Consider the following 17403-nt stretch of genomic DNA (forward strand, 5'->3'; position numbering starts at 1 on the left):
ATGTTTGCTTCGATATCGTCTACCGACAGACATGGTTTAACTCGTTGATCACGCCGTTCATTTTTCATGACAGATGTAGGGGGGAAAAAATGTGTATAGGCAAATTTGATACTTCAGTGAGTCTGAAGTATTGCGCTCCGTGTTATGCGTGGCGAGAGCGCCACAAGCTCCCTGTCATTCTGCAATGGACGCCACGAGAGCTCGGTGGATGCTTCATGAGTGGGTTTCACCAACTTACCACTTTCTGTTTCTGCTTTCCTGTGGGAGGGGAGAGAAGACAGCGACAGGGTCATCAGTGGCTGCTTGGGGGAGGAGTCACAGTCAGAAAAGCTTCTAAACATGCGTGCCATGAGCAAAGGAAACCTACCAACTATCAACTATCATAAAGAGAAAGGAAAAAAAAGTGTCTCTATGCTCCTATTATATTCACAAAATCACATGAGTGCTGTTCAGGGGGGGGTTCATAGTCTTGTCGTTGGGTTCACACTGTGGTAAGCCCCAGTCTGAGAGCGCCTGCAGTCCTCAACTGGAGGAAGAGGAGGATCATGGGAAAATGTACCAACAAGTGTAGGCAGTGAACTTATGCTCTAAGCAGAGACATGGGAAGGCTTTATAGACTTATTCTAGTCTCTTGTGGTTCAGGAGGCTTGACTCTAAGCAGGAGGCTGGCTACTTAGGGCCCTCTCCCCCTGTCTGAAGCGCTCACCTGCCGAGGATATGAGGGGTCGGATAGAGGCAGACACCTCATCCTCTACACTTGAAGAGGAGTTCCCTCCAGACTTACTGGAAAACACAAGAGGGGGATAAAGAGAGACAGAAACACAGCGTGGCATTAATGCAGAAAATGTGAGGAATAGGGGATCAATCCAGGAATCCCGACTACAGTCAATTTGAGATTGTCACCGAGCTTTGCACGAGGAGTGCTGGAGCAGCCGGGTCCAGAACTATTCGCATTAATTCATCTCAGTCTTGGAGAAGTGCATGCAGGTTACTGTGCAAACGCTGGATGACACAACTTTCAAGACATGTGGCAAGGAAAGCGCATGCAAAGCTGATCAGACCCCTTATTAGAGACACTGAAACCGCCTTGATAAATTTGCATTTAACAAAAACGTGTGGAGCGCAGTAATTTGTTAACCATATATGACAATAGTGTTTTGGCACAAAATATCTGTTTGGCAGTACAATATGTTGAGTATTGAAGTATATTGTAGAAGATTTCATTTAAGTCCTACCAGCTGGCAATACATTAATAACACACTTATGCAAAAGGCAAACTATATAGTGTATAATACGGATGTAACGGTATACAAATCTCACTGTACGATATCACGGAATTAAGGGCACAGTACGATATTATTGTGGTATATGTCCAAAGGAAAAAAAGGACCTAAAAAGGTTTCGAATAAACCCACTTACTGTAATTGAACACAAACATAATACTAAAATGTTCTAATCATATTTATGACTACAAACATTTATTTTTAAGCGCACAAAAAGGTGCAGGAACAATCAAGGGCGGTTTAGCGCGGTTGGTAGAGTGGCCGTGCCAGCAACTTGAGGGTTGCAGGTTCGATTCCCGCTTCCGCCATCCTAGTCACTGCCGTTGTGTCCTTGGGCAAGACACTTTACCCACCTGCTCCCAGTGGCACCCACACTGGTTTGAATGTAACTTAGATATTGGGTGTCACTATGTAAAGTGCTTTGAGTCACTAGAGAAACAGCGGTATTTAAATATAATTCACTTCAAGGCTTCGAGCAAGTATTAAACAAAGCTTAACAAAGTTTTAAAACGCTTGAGTGTCTTAAAAGTGACAAAGTAAACATCTAGTGTAAAACAATATTCACTTTAGTGCAGGGGTCACCAACGCGGTACCCGCGGGCACCAGGTAGCCCATAAGGAGCAGATGAGTAGCCCGGTGGCCTGTTCTAAAAATAGCTCAAATAGCAGCACTTACCAGTGAGCTGCCTCTATTTTTTAAATTTTATTTATTTACTACCAAGCTGGTCTCGCTTTGCTTGACATTTTTAATTCTAAGAGAGACAAAACTCAAATAGAATTTGAAAATCCAAGAAAATATTTTAAAGACTTGGTCTTCACTTGTTTAAATACATTGATTTATTTTTTTACTTTGCTTCTTATAACTTTCAGAAAGACAATTTTAGAGACAAAATACAAACTTAAAAATAATTTTAGAATTTTTACACACCTTTTAAATTACTTCCTCTTCTTTCCTGACAATTTTTTTTATTTTATTGTAAAGAATAATAACTACATTTTAATTTAATTCTTCATTTTAGCTTCTGTTTTTTCGACGAAGAATATTTGTGAAATATTTCTTCAAACTTATTATGATTCAAATTAAAAAAAAATATTCTGGCAAATCTCGAAAATCTTTAGAATCAAATTTAAATCTTATTTCAAAGTCTTTTGAATTTCTTATAAAATTTTTCTTCTAGAAAATCTAGAATAAATAATGATTTGTCTTTGTTAGAAATATAGCTTCGTCCAATTTGTTATATATTCTAACAAAATGCAGATTGGATTTTAACCTAATTAAAACATGTCATAAAAATTCTAAAATTAATCTTAATCAGGAAAAATTACTAATGATGATCCCTAAATTCTTTTTTTAATTTTTTCAAAAAGATTCAAATTAGCTAGTTTTTCTCTTCTTTTTTTTTGGTTGAATTTTGAATTTTAAAGAGTCAAAATTGAAGATAAACTATGTTTCAAAATTAAATTATCCTTTTTTTCCTGTTTTCTCTTCTTTTAAACCATTCAATCAAGTGTTTTTTTCATCATTTATTCTCTACAAAAACCTCCAGTAAAAGGAAAAAAAATGTAGGACGGAATGACAGACAGAAATACCCATTTATATATATATATATATATATATATATATATATATATATATATATATATATATATATATATATATATATATATATATATATATATATATATATATATATATATATATATATATATATATATATATATATATAGCTATTTCTGGCAATTTATTTAAGTGTGTATCAAACTGGTAGCCATTCGCATTAATCAGTACCCAAGAAGTAGCTCTTGGTTTCAAAAAGGTTGGTGACCCCTGCTTTAGTGTCTTACAACAGTTACTTCCTGAGGCGCAATGTCTTCTGCAGTGGACATGTTTTTACATCAGTTTTGAAAATGCAGTTTCTCGGGAAAGTTAACTGACAATTTTACTTGTAATAATATAAAAACCTCACAAATTTATGTTTAGACTCACTGGCTTCAAATATATTTTCCCTCAGCGCAGTGCGCTTTGACTGAGTCTGTTTTGGCTTTGAACATTTGGGACGAAGGTGGCACATTTTATTATCTCTGCCAAAGAGGAACATTTTTTTGCTAGGGTTTGTGTGTTTGTTTGTGTTACTGTCCTCGTATTGTGGTCTAGTCTAAGAGTTACGCATAACATAGAAGACGGCCGCCGTGGACTCAATTATTCTTCTTGAACAGTTTATTTGAAAAATGTTTGTACAAATTATAAAGTCGCTAATACAGTGAGTCAAGGCAACATACAGTGGGGCAAAAAAGTATTTAGTCAGCCACCGATTGTGCAAGTTCTCCCAATTAAAATGATGACAGAGGTCTGTAATTTTTATCATAGGTACACTTCAACTGTGAGAGAGACAGAATGTGAAAAAAAATCCATGAATTCACATTGTAGGAATTTTAAATAATTTATTTGTAAATTATGGTGGAAAATAAGTATTTGGTCAACCATTCAAAGCTCTTACTGATGGAAGGAGGTTTTGGCTCAAAATCTCACGATACATGGCCCCATTCATTCTTTTCTTAACACGGATCAATCGTCCTGTCCACTTAGCAGAAAAACAGCCCCAAAGCATGATGTTTCCACCCCCATGCTTCACAGTAGTTATGGTGTTCTTGGCATGCAACTCAGTATTCTTCTTCCTCCAAACACGACGGGTTGAGTTTATACCAAAAAGTTCTATTTTGGTTTCATCTGACCACATGACATTCTCCCAATCCTCTGCTGTGTCATCCATGTATCCATTTTGGTGTAAACTCAACTCGTCGTGTTTGGAGGAAGAAGAATACTGAGTTGCATGCCAAGAACACCAGACCTACTGTGAAGCATGGGGGTGGAAACATCATGCTTTGTAGCTGTATTTCTGCTAAGGGGACAGGACGATTGATCCGTGTTAAGGAAAGAATGAATGGGGCCATGTATCGTGAGATTCTGAGCCAAAACCTCCTTCCATCAGTGAGAGCTTTGAATGGTTGACCTAATAATTGTTTTCCACCATCATTTACAAATAAATTCTTTAAAATTCCTACAATGTGAATTCCTGGATTTTTTTTCACATTCTGTCTCTCACAGTTGAAGTGTACCTATGATGAAAATTACAGACCTCTGTCATCATTTTAAGTGGGAGAACTTGCACAATCAGTGGCTGACTAAATACTTTTCTGCCCCACTGTATGTGGGTGTGCGGTGATCAGCTGCGCTGGACAATCGCTAAACTACTCGGTGCGCTAGGTTTACGATAATGGGAGATGTAGTTTATTTTCAGACCAGCCAATGCAAAAGAGCCAGAAATATACTACACTCAGCAAGTTTTCAACTGATACCGTAATACGTCAAAACGTTATGGTGAAGAGTTTGAAAAAGTGTTATCTACAATACAGTTACATCCCTACTGTATAACATTTCTGCTAATAGAGAGTAACCTACAACTTTGCCAAATATGCATTCTAAAAAAGTAATGTTTTATTTTTTGTATGATTCAACCTTTGTTAGACGTTTTGGAAGGGATTACTAACAAAAATAAGTGTTGAAAGATGTGCCTCAGACTGGAAGTTTTCAAATCATGTAAAGCGGTAGTGTCCTAACTTCTGCATACAGAACAATTAAAGGCCTACTGAAACCCACTACTACCGACCACGTAGTCTGATAGTTTATATATCAATGATGAAATATTAGCATTGCAACACCTGCTGATACGGCCTTTTTAGTTTACTAAATTGCAATTTTAAATTTCCCGCGAAGTGTCGTGTTGAAAACGTCGCGGTATGATGACGCGTGCGTTTGACGTCTCGGGTTGTAGCGGACATTATTTTCCAGCCCGATCCAAGCTATAAGTAGTCTGCCTTAATCGCATAATTACACAGTATTCTGGAAATCTGTGTTGCTGAATCTTTTGCAATTTGTTCAATTAATAATGGAGAAGTCAAAGTAGAAAGATGGAGGTGGGAAGCTTTTAGCCTTTAGCCACACAAACACAGCCGGTGTTTCCTTGTTTAAAATTCCCGAAGGTGAAGCTTTACTATGGATCAGAGCGGTCAAGCGAACATGGATCCCGACCACATGTCAACCGGCAGTTTTCGGTGAGAAAATTGTGGTAATAAGTCGGCTCTTACCGGAGACATCAGCGGAGCTTCCGTCCTGCTGCAGCTGTGTGACTTCCCTCAGAGACACTGGGTCAACACACCCGTGCCCACACACCTCCGACTTTCAGGTACTATTTAATCTCACTAAAACATTAGCAACACAATAGGCAGATAAGGGATTTTCCAGAATTATCCTAGTAAATGTGTCTAATAACATCTGAATCGCTCCGACTGCATTTGCCTTTCTTTTTTTTGAACTTTTATTTTTTTTCTTGTCCTTCACTCTAAATTTCCTCATCCACAAATCTTTAATCCTCGCTCAAATTAATGAGGAAATTGTCGCTTTCTCGATCCGAATAGCTCTAGCTGCTGTTGGCTATGATTGTAAACAATGTGAGGATGTGAGGAGCCCTACAACCCGTGACGTCACGCGCACATCGTCTGCTACTTCCGGTAAAGGCAAGGATTTTTTATTAGCGACCAAAAGTTGCGAACTTTATCGTCGATATTCTCTACTAAATCCTTTCAGCAAAAATATGAAAATATCGCAAAATGAGCAAGTATGACACATAGAATGGACCTGCTATCCCCGTTTGAATAAGAAAATCTAATTTCAGTAGGCCTTTAAAGGATGCAGTGGGCCATTTGGATGCATGGTGTACATTAAAGATGCAAATTTTGCAGTATAGCCCAGCCCTCATTTACACATTGTGCTTAGTATTAATGAATCATTTTAGCTAATAGTCCATAGAAAGCAGATTTCCCACTCCTTGCAATGTGCATCATGGGTATATGTTACTTACCCTTGAACTCGTCCTCTTTTTTGCTCCTGCTGGAGTCGGATGTTCTCGAGCTTCAGTGGGCTGGGGATGAAGCCAATGTCGCAGCCCTCCTTCACCAAGCGGCCGATCCACCAGTCATTGTTGAATTTCTTTAACAAAAAAAAGGTAACGGAACACGGTAAACAAAGGGAAATAGCCACAATTTTTCTTCGGTAATAGGTGATTGATGAATGTAGGGCTGGGTGATATTGGCTTTTAGTAATATCTCAATATTTTTATGCCATATCGCGATATACGATATATATCTCGATATTTTTCCTTAGCCTTGAATGAACACTTGATGCATATAATCACAACAGTATGATGATTCTATGTGTCTACATTAAAACATTCTTCTTCATACTGCATTAATATATGCTCATTTTAAACTTTCATGCAGAGAGGGAAATCACAACTAAGTCAATTTACCAAAACTGTATTTATTAAATACTCTTAATTCTCTCGCAGGTTACTTTTTAAATGAAAGGACAAATTAGTAGTGCTGCTACCTTTTGTAGCAACACTTCTGCTGCATACTTTGCATATTGCTGTTGTCTTCTGAATATCTTCCCGCTTGAAGCCAAACCACCGCCAGATGAGGGACTCCCTGCTGTTTTTTTTGGGCATTAATTGTTCTTCCTCCATTTGTGATCAGTTTCGCACCTTCTCTCTTGTAATGTCACTCACACCGTTTTGCTTGCACCACCTGCCTCAGCTAAAGTTAGCCATGCTGCTACCTCTCTGCTCGGTGAGAGCGTATGATGCTACACACGCGACAGTATGTGACGTATGTAAGAAGGTGGGCTTGTTTTACGTCTGTGTGAGAAGAAAAGACGAAAAGGAGTGAGAAATGCCTGTAGTGTAATGCCCGCAGCTAAAAGCAACTGCGTGAGAACGTATACTCGAATGTTACGACGTCGTCAATTTCAATATCGCACAAACACAAACCCACACTATATCGTTTATATCGATATATCGCCCAGCCCTAGATGAATGGATGACTTGGTGCATCAAAATCATCAACATGAACCTCTTTTATGTGGAGGAAGTCCTTGGCGTCGAAGGAGATAGCTGTGGCGGGAACTGGAACATCCTCATCCAGAGCGCCGCAGTAGCTGACATTGGTCCTCACAGCGAATGCAACAGGTTTGGTCTGGGAGCACAGTCACACTCCGTTTTAGAAGCAAAAAAAAAAATAATCTGGAAATCCTTTAAAGGGGAACATTATCACAATTTCAAAAGGGTTACAAACAATAAAAATCAGTTCCCAGTGGCTTGTTGTATTTTTTTTTATTTTTTTTTAAATTTTACCGGTCCCCGAATATTCCTTAAAAAAAGCTTTAAAGTGCTTGATTTTCGCTGTTTGCGACGCGACTATCCATTTCCCTGTGACGTCATACAGTGCTGCCAATACAAACAAACAATGGCGAATACCACAGCAAGATATAGCGACATTAGCTCGGTTTCAGACTCGGATTTCAGCGTCTTAAGCAATTTAACAGATTACGCATGTATTGAAACGGATGGTTGGAATATGAAAGTATTGAAGAAGAAACTGAAGATATTGAGCGAATAGCTATTGACGCTATTCATAGCCATAGCATGGCCGAATAGCTGCGTTAGCATCGCCGGTAAAACGTGCGGACCAAACGATCAAGACTTTCGCATCTCGTGACACTGGAGAAACTTAAATCCTTCGATTGGTAAGTGTTTTTTTCGCATTAAATGTGGGTGGAAGGAAACGTAATATAGTTGCAAATGCATTTGCAGGTTATCCATACTTGTCTGTGCCATGTCTGCTTTAGCACCGCCGGTAAAAAGCATGTTAGCATCGATTAGCGTAGCATGTTAGCATCGATTAGCTGGCAGTCACGCCGCAACCAATTATGTCTGATTAGCACATAACTCAACATCAACAAAACTCACCTTTGTGATTTTGTTGACTTTATCGTTGCAAATGCATCTGCAGGTTATTCATACATCTCTGTGTCATGTCTGTCATCGCCGGTAAAATGTGGAGACACTTTGGTACATTCAATGGGGGTCTGGCAGCAGACACTTTCGCATCTTCGGGCCAGTGGTGCAACTTGAATCTCTCCCTGTTAGTGTTGTTACACCCTCCGACAACACACCAACGAGGCATGATGTCTCCAAAGTTCCAAAAAATAGTCGAAAAAACGGAAAATAATACAGCTGAGACCCGGTGTTTGCAATGTGTTGAAAATGAAAATGGCGGCTGTATTACCTCGGAGACGTCACGTTCTGACGTCATCGCAAAAAGAGCGATAAACAGAAAGGCGTTTAATTCGCCAAAATTCACCCATTTAGAGTTCGGAAATCGGTTAAAAAAATATATGGTCTTTTTTCTGCACCATCAAGGTATATATTGACGCTTACATAGGTCTGGTGATAATGTTCCCCTTTAAAGGCCTACTGAAACCCACTACTACCGACCACGCAGTCTGATAGTTTATACATCAATGATGAAATATTAACATTGTAACACATGCCAATACGGCTTTTTTAGTTTACTTAATTGCAATTTTAAATTTCCCGCGAGTTTTTTGTTGAAAACGTCGCTGAATGACGACTCGTACGCGTGACGTCACGGACTGTCATGAAATATTAGGGCTGCACCACTAGCTGCTAAAAGTCGTCTGCTTTAATCACATAATTACACAGTATTTTGGACATCTGTGTTGCTGAATATTTTGCAATTTGTTCATTTAATAATGGAGACTATAAAGAACAATGCTGTTGGTAGAAAGCGGTGAATTGCAGCTGTCTTTAGCACAGAGACACAGCCGGTGTTTCTTTGTTTGTTGAGAAGCAGAGCGGTCATGCCAACATGTTTACTCTACGTCAACCAGCATGTTTTTGGATGGTAAAATTGTGATATATATATCTTACCGGAGACATCATTGGATTATTTGTCGTCCTGCAGCAGCTGTCAAAAAAGGCAGCTGTGAGCTTGGCTCCTCGGCTTCTCTCTGAGACACTGCGTGTTCACCGCAGCCATCCGACCTCGAGGTATGTCTTTACAATCTTTACAATCTCACTAAAACACTATTAAAACAATAAGCAGATAAGGGATCTTCCAGAATTATCCTAGTAAATGTGTCTAATTACATCTGAAACGCTCACACTGCCGCCGCCCGGAGCCGTCGCTTTAAAAAAAAAAAAAAAAATTCTAGTCCACTATCAATATCCTAATTCACAAATCTTTCATCCTCGCTCAAATTAATGGGGAAATTGTCGCTTTCTCGGTCCGAATTGCTCTTACTGCTGGTGTCTCCCATTATTAACAATATGAATATGTGTGGAGCCCTGCAACTCGTGACGTCACGCGCACATACTTCCGGTAAAGGCAAGGCTTTTTTATTAGCGACCAAAAGTTGCAAACTTTTTTGTCGATGTTCTCTACTAAATCCTTTCAGCAAAAATATGGCAATATCGCGAAATGATCAAGTATGACTCATAGAATGGACCTGCTATCCCCGTTTAAATAAGAAATTCTCATTTCAGTAGGCCTTTAAGTGCATTTGCCTACCTTGGCTCTCTCCAGTTGGATGGTGGCCTGCTGCTCCCGTTCCTGCCTGCTCTGTCCCGGTCCTTGGCTCTGGCTTGGGCTCTGGCTCTGGACCTGGGCCTGCACGTCACGCTCCTCCTCCAGAGAGACATCTGAGTCTGATGGTCTGCTAGTATATGAATCAGCTGAGCCCTGCAAACAGAGAAACCCCCCTCGATGAAGCTGGAGATTTAAACGTCATATTTTACCTGTCGCCAATTTAAAGAGGACATTTTGACTGAATGCTAATCTGGATTGTTAGCATTGTGTTGGTGTCAGTCTGCACGTTGAAAAAAAAGATCCCTGCTTGACTCGCTGCGCTTTCTTAAGCTATTATTAAATAAAAAGGCCTACTCTGCTGATTCTCCACATCAAGTTCAGTTCAGCTCAGCCGAGGAAGTCATCTGTGTAATGGCTTTTTTCTTATCCGGCTCCAGGAGACAAAACGGTTACTTCAGCTCGAGTAGAAATTTACAAAAGCAAGGCTGGAGTACGGAGTTTAAGGCAGATTGTGTTGCATTGTGGGTAACATATGGGCTTCTCGTTGGTTGTCTGTCTGTAACACAAACGTGCCAATACAGCGTTTCGCCGTCTGTGTCAAATCACTCATCTTTGGGTCTGTGTGGAACAGCTTTGCAGCATCCCAGCCATTGTCCAATGGAGTAGCTTCTGCTTGTGACTCATCAACATCACAATTAATGACATCACGATGCGTGATTCTCTCAGCCTCCACGGAGCCTCAAGCGCGGGCAGCCTCAGGTGGACTGTAAAATGCTAGGTAGCGTCTTTTTCTAGCAATTAACGCGTTGTCCTGGTGTGTGTTCCGTGATGATGAGCACTAAATGGCTCGTCATGTCAGACTGCAGCAAAAGCCGCACATCACATTCACACAGGAAATAGATCAAACTGAGGGACTTGACACATTAGAAGCCATTTGCCTACCGTGCACCCCCACCCTTTCACACACATACACTAATACCCACCCAACCCCCTTCGAGCCTATAAGCATAGCCCACCGTTGCACTATGCTGGTGGTTGTTGGGTCCCTCAAAGGCCTGTCGGGCAAGCTACGTTCGGGCTCAAAGACAGCAGCACACATTTAAAACACTCACCGCCTCCGAGTCTTCAAATCCATGCAGGTACAAATTGTCATACATGGAGGTTTGTTATTCCAACGCGCTCCTCTGACACAGAATGAGGGCGAAAAAGCAAGTGTGGAGGCGGAAGAGGAAGGAGGGGGCACCAGAGAGAGGGGAAAAGGATGGATGGGGGGGATGACGACAATCCCCTCTCCTCACAGCATCAAAGCCTATAAAAAAATAGAGCTCTCTCCTTCCTGTTGGATGGCGTCTTGTCCTTTTTGGAGGGCCTGATGGATGCAGCGTCTCCCTAATCCCACAGAGCTGCTGGCTGGCTCACATTATAGGATAGCGAGGCGCTCCCTGGAGGTAGCCCAATACTGGCATTTCATTTCATCACACACGCAAAAGCAGCAGCAGCAGCAGATCCTGCCTCAATATCCAAGCCTGATGACCGAGCAATTGTGCACCAATCTGATTGGCTGACAGGCTGGCCAGTCAGCTGGGAGGCAGCAGGGATCAGTGGAGGAGTGGGGGGGCGGTGGAGAGCAGCATCCTCCATTTCCCTTTTTAGCCTTCATCCTCTTCTATCCTCATCTATTCCTTTTAAGGGGAGAGCTGAAATATTGCAAAGTCAAAGGAAGTATCTTCATACAAACACCCCACTCTTTGACTTGCCACTAATCCAATTGAAGTTATTTTTGGAAGTATTGTCGCTACTTTTTTGCATTATCTTATATAACTTCAATTAGATGTATTAGTACCTGAAACAATTTATATATACATCTGTCCAACTTAAATACTAACTTGAAGGCCTACTGAAACCCACTACTACCGACCACGCAGTCTGATAGTTTATATATCAATGATGAAATATTAACATTGCAACACATGCCAATACGGCCTTTTTAGTTTACTAAATTACAATTTTAAATTTCCCGCAGAGTTTCTTGTTGAAAACGTCGCGGAATGATGACTCGTTTGTGACGTCTCGGGTTGTAGCGGACATAAGAGCCCAGCACCACTTACGGCTAAAAGTTGTCTCTTTTCATCGCATAATTACACAGTAATTTGGACATCTGTGTTACAGAATCTTTTGCAATTTGTTCAATTAATAATGGAGACTATAAAGAAGAATGCTGTTGGTGGAAAGCGGTGGATTGCAGCTGCCTTTAGCACCGAAACACAGCCGGTGTTTCTTTGTTTGTTGTGAAGCTTTAATACAGAGCGGTCAAGCGAACATGTTTCTCTACGTCAACCAGTAAGTTTTTGGATGGGAAAATTGTGATATTAAGTCGGCTCTTACCGGAGAATTCAGTGGATTATGGGACCTCCTCCTGTAGCTGTCAAAAAGGCAGCTGTGATCTTGGCTCCTCGGCTTCTCTCAGAGACACTGGCGTTCACCGCAGCCATCCGACTTTCAGGTATGACACTGTAATCTCACTAAAATACTATTAACACAATAAGCAGATAAGGGATCTTCCAGAATTATCCTAGTAAATGTGTCAAATTACATCTGAAACGCTCCCACTGCCGCCGCCCGGAGCCGTCACTTTTTCTTTTTTCTTTTTTTCTTAGTGCCTCATTCTAATTTTCCTCATCCACGAATCTCTCATCCTCGCTCAAATTAATGGGAAAATTGTTGTTTTCTCGGTCCGAATAGCTCTTGCTGATGGAGGCTCACATTATAAACAATGTGAGGATGTGAGGAGCCGTCACACCGGTGACTTCATCGTCTGCTACTTCCGATAAAGGCAGGGCTTTTTTATTAGCGACCAAAAGTTGCAAACTTTATCGTCGATGTTCTCTACTAAAACCTTTCAGCAAAAATATGGCAATATCGCAAAATGATCAAGTATGACACCTAGAGTGCACCTGCTATCCCCTTTTAAATAAGAAAATCTAATTTTAATTTTAGTAGGCTTTTAAAGTTTGTATTATTTGCAGATGATACAACATTTTGTTCCAGAGAAAACACACAGAAGATAAAACAAATAACAGAAGAAATTAACAAATTAAAAATATGGTTTGACAAAAACAGAATACATTTGAATCTCAGTAAGACTAAAATAATGCTATTTGGTAACAGTAGAAGGGAAAGTCAAACACAATTAAAGCTGCAAGCAGCGATGGACGGGACCGACTTTTGCTGGTGTTTCCCGCCTTTACCCATTCAACATATCTTTACCTGCACATTACCTACCTTCTCTGTATCCTGGTGTCAAACTGGTGCCTCCTTCTTTCACCCAGTCAACATATCTTTACCCGCACAGTACCTACCTTCTCTGCATTGTGTGGTCACGCTGGTGCTTCCTGCTTTTAAGCGGCCATCTTGAGACGGCACCAGCTCAGCAGTTCTTTGAAGGCTCGTAAAATCAAAACCGGAGCAGTTATTAAAACTCTTTTCTCAACTTTGAATCAAAAGGGTTCAATCTCTCTCCTGTGCGAGTTGGAAGCCGACACAACAAACGCGCTCAGAGGAGATAATGTTTGAAAAAAGGTGATGGGTTTTTACAAAACTTTTGTTTTGAAGGGGTAATTGCCAACTTCCAATTGATTTTTGCTGAAGGATGTAAATGAATGAAATGTAGGTCTAAGTGAGACCTACATAGAGGCTTTTGTTTCATGTCTCTAAGACATTCCTACTGGAAGTTACAAGCAGTTTTGTCTGTGTTTTCTTCCTAGGAGCAGTTTTGTCTGTGTTTGATTTCTAGGGGGCGCTAGAGCGCAATTTTGCGTTTTGGTGTTTTTATTAGATCGCAATTTCCGCCAGTCCTGATGTGTGTGTCCAGTTTGGTGAGTTTTGAAGCATTTTAAGGGGGTCAAATTACAGCTCAAAGAGGCAAAAATGACATTTTTGAGGAAACTTTTGTTTTGAAGGGGTTTTTGCCAACTTTCTGTTGATTTTTGCTGAAGTAGGTCAGTGTATGAAATCTAGGTCTAAGTTAGACCTAAGTAGAGGTTTGTGATTCATGTCTTTACAACATTCCTGACGGAAGTTACACACAGTTTTGTCTGTGTTTTTTCCTAGGGGGCGCTAGAGCGCAATTTTGAGTTTTGGGTTTTGTTTTTTTAATTAGATTGCAGTTTTCGCCAGTCCTGATGTGTGTGTTAAATATGGTGAGTTTTTAAGCATGTTCAGGGGGTCAAATTACAGCTCAAAGAGGCGGCGGTATAATAATAATAAAACCTTAGAAATCCAATAGGGTCCTCTGTCCAAAAAGGATATTCGGTCCCTAAATACAGATAGACAGAGTTTCAATCAATCAATGTCTATTTATGTAGCCCTAAATCACAAGTGTCTCAAAGGGCTGCACAAGCCACAACGACATCCGCAGTACAGAGCCCACATGAGGACAAGGAAAAACTCACCCCAGTGGGACGTCGATGTGAATGACTATGAGAAACCTTGTAGAGTAGACTTTGAAAGAGGAAAATAAAACACATTTTTGGGTGTAATAATAGATGATAAAATGAATTGGAAATCTCATGTTAAAAATATACAACATAAAGTAGCAAGAAACACATCAATAATGATGCAAATAAGCAAAACATGTTCTAGACCGAAAATCACTTCATATTCTCTACTGCTTGCTCGTGTTAGCATATATGAGTTATTGTGTAGAAATATGGGGAAACAACTACAAATGTGCGCTTCATTTACTAACTGTGTTACAAAGAAGATCAATTAGAATAATACATAATGTTGGAGATCGAGAACATACAAACCCTTTATTTATTAAATCACAATTATTGAAATTCAACGATTTGGTGCATTTGCAAACAGCTAAAATTATGTAAAAAGCAAACTATAACCTGCCACCCAAGAATGTGCAACAATTCTTCTCAACAAAACAGAAGAAATATATATAACATTGTAGGAAAATCTAATTTAAAACATTTGTATGCTCGTACACTTAAAACCTTTAGTATATCTGTATGTGGAATTAATTTATGGAATGGATTAACGGAAGAAATCAAATAAAATACCTGTATGATTCAGTTTAAGAGACTGTTCAAACTACAAGTGTTCACAGAGTACAAAGAACAAGAATTATGACTAACATCTTGAACCTTTTTTTTTTTTACCATTGAGACAAAGATTATTTATGTATTTAATAATTGTTTGCTTAATATTTTATATTATTTATTTGTTTAGTGTTCAGTTACAGAGAACAAGGAAATTGGATAAAATTGCTATGGTATGAAAAGGAATAGGATTAAATAAGCTATGCTTCTTCCTACTCCTTTTTGGACGTGCTGTAATGAAACAACTGGAATTGTGTGATGCATTACATTGTATTGTATGCATGTTCCCAATAAACTGAAACTGAACTGTCTATAATTTGTTTTTTTTGTTTTTTTACAGTTTGACGTGGCGACTGGTGGCATGGCTATAAGATGCGTAGACGGCAGGTGGCGTGAAGGTTAAAGGTCATTTGAAAACATGGCAATGGTCAAAGCAAGGTAAGGCGAAAAGTCACACTGGATATCAACCTCTACACCAGGGGTCACCAACGCGATGCCCGCGGGCACCAGGTCGCCCGTAAGGACCAGATGAGTCGCCCGCTGGCCTGTTCTAAAAATATCTCAAATAGCAGCACTTACCAGTGAGCTGCCTCGATGTTTTAAATTGTATTTATTTACTAGCAAGCTAGTCTCGCTGTGCTCGACATTTTTAATTCTAAGAGAGCCAAAACTCAAAAAGAATTTGAAAATCCAAGAAAATATTTTAAAGACTTGGTCTTCACTTGTTTAAATAAATTTCATTTATTTTTTTACTTTGCTTCTTATAACTTTCAGAAAGACAATTTTAGAGAAAAAATACAACCTTAAAAATGATTTTAGGATTTTTAAACACATATACCTTTTTACCTTTTAAATTCCTTCCTCTTCTTTCCTGACAATTTAAATCAATGTTCAAGTATTTTTTTTTCTTTGTAAAGAATAATAAATACATTTTAATTTAATTCTTCATTTTAGCTTCTGTTTTTTCGACGAAGAATATTTGTGAAATATTTCTTCAAACTTACTATGATTAAAAATTCAAGAAAATTATTCTGGCAAATCTAAAAAAATCTGTAGAATCAAATTTAAATCTTATTTCAAAGTCTTTTGAATTTCTTTTAAAATTTTTGTTCTGGAAAATCTAGAAGAAAAAATTATTTGTTTTTGTTACAAATATAGCTTGGTCCAATTTGTTATATATTCTAACAAAGTGCAGATTGGATTTTAACCTATTTAAAACATGTCATCAAAATTCTAAAATTAATCTTAATCAGGAAAAATTACTAATGATATTCCATAAATTATTTTTTTAATTTTTTCAAAAAGATTCGAATTAGCTAGTTTTTCGATAATTCTTTTTTTCGGTTGAATTTCAAATTTTATTTCCATTTTTTTTCATGTTTTCTCCTCTTTTAAACCATTCAATTAAGTGTTTATTCTCTACAAAAAACCTTCCGTAAAAGAAAAAAAATGTATGACGGAATGACGGAATGACAGACAGAAATTCCCATTTTTTTAATATATATATAGATTTATTTATTAAAGGTAAATTGAGCAAATCGGCTATTTCTGGCAAAAAAATTTAAGTGTGTATCAAACTGGTAGCCCTTTGCATTTATCAGTACCCCAAAAGTAGCTATTGGTTTCAAAATGGTTGGTGACCCCTGCTTTACTATATCTGTATGTGGAATTAAATTATGGAATGGATTAACCAAAGAAATCAAACAAAATACCAGTATGATTCAGTTTAAGAGACTGTTCAAACTACAAGTGTTCACATAGTACAAAGAACAAGAATTATGACTAACGTCTTTAACCTTTTTTTTTATTATTGAGACAAAGATTATTTATGTATTTAATAATTGTCTGCTTACGATGGTATATTATTTATTTATTATTTATTTGTTCACAGAGAACAAGGAAATTGGATAGAATTGCTATGGTATGAAAAGGGGTGGGATTAAATAAACTATGCTTCTTCCTACTCCTTTTTGAACGTGCTGTAATGGAACAACTGGAATTGTGTGATGCATTACATTGTATCATATGCATGTTCCAAATAAACTGAAACTGAACTGTCTATAATTTGTAATTTAAAAAAAAAAATGTTTACAGTTTGACGTGGCGAATGGTGCCATGGCTATAAGATGCGTAGACGGCAGGTGGCGTGAAGGTTAAAGGTCATTTTAAAACTTGGCAGTAGTCAAAGCAAGGTAAGGAGAAAAGTCACACACTGGATATCAACCTCTACACTAGGCGTGCCCATACTTTTTCTCCAGGCAAGATACTTTTCAATTAACCGAGTCAAAGGAATCTACCTCATTCATATATATAATTTATATTTAATTATTTATGAAAGAGACGTTATGGTTAACACGTTAAAGGTGTTTAATGATGACTCAAGCATGTTTAACACATAGATTTATTTTGTTTCATGAAGTCAAGAATATAAGTTGGTGTATTACCTGATTATGATGACTTGCATTGTTTGGAATCAGACAGTAGTGCTGATAACATCCACATTTTCGA

At 38.7% G+C, this 17403-nt stretch overlaps 1 protein-coding gene and 1 long non-coding RNA gene across 4 annotated transcripts in view; one reads left to right on the forward strand and one right to left on the reverse strand.

Annotated features, from left to right (window-relative positions):
• Positions 1–15333, forward strand: part of LOC133544157 (uncharacterized) — a 39631-nt gene extending 24298 nt beyond the window's left edge. The window contains exon 3 of the long non-coding RNA XR_009804593.1: positions 15236–15333. This is a non-coding gene — a long non-coding RNA (uncharacterized LOC133544157). The remainder of the gene's footprint in view (positions 1–15235) is intronic.
• The window catches only part of LOC133544156 (voltage-dependent L-type calcium channel subunit beta-4-like), a 50224-nt gene that overhangs the window by 16516 nt on the left and 16305 nt on the right, over positions 1–17403 (reverse strand). Inside the window, exons 1-6 of one of the 3 annotated variants that reach the window (XM_061889253.1) lie at positions 10900–11329; positions 9770–9940; positions 7250–7372; positions 6202–6329; positions 707–783; positions 239–258 (exon numbers count right to left, since the gene is read on the reverse strand). In XM_061889253.1, coding sequence (XP_061745237.1) covers positions 239–258; positions 707–783; positions 6202–6329; positions 7250–7372; positions 9770–9940; positions 10900–10944 — 564 coding nt within the window. In that variant the 5' untranslated portion in view covers positions 10945–11329. Of the gene's footprint in view, positions 1–238; positions 259–706; positions 784–6201; positions 6330–7249; positions 7373–9769; positions 9941–10899; positions 11330–17403 lie in introns of those variants that run through there. The other 2 variants (XM_061889251.1, XM_061889252.1) reach the window with 2 other exon arrangements.

This window comes from Nerophis ophidion, linkage group LG27, assembly GCF_033978795.1.
Source record: "Nerophis ophidion isolate RoL-2023_Sa linkage group LG27, RoL_Noph_v1.0, whole genome shotgun sequence".
NCBI lineage: Eukaryota > Metazoa > Chordata > Actinopteri > Syngnathiformes > Syngnathidae > Nerophis > Nerophis ophidion.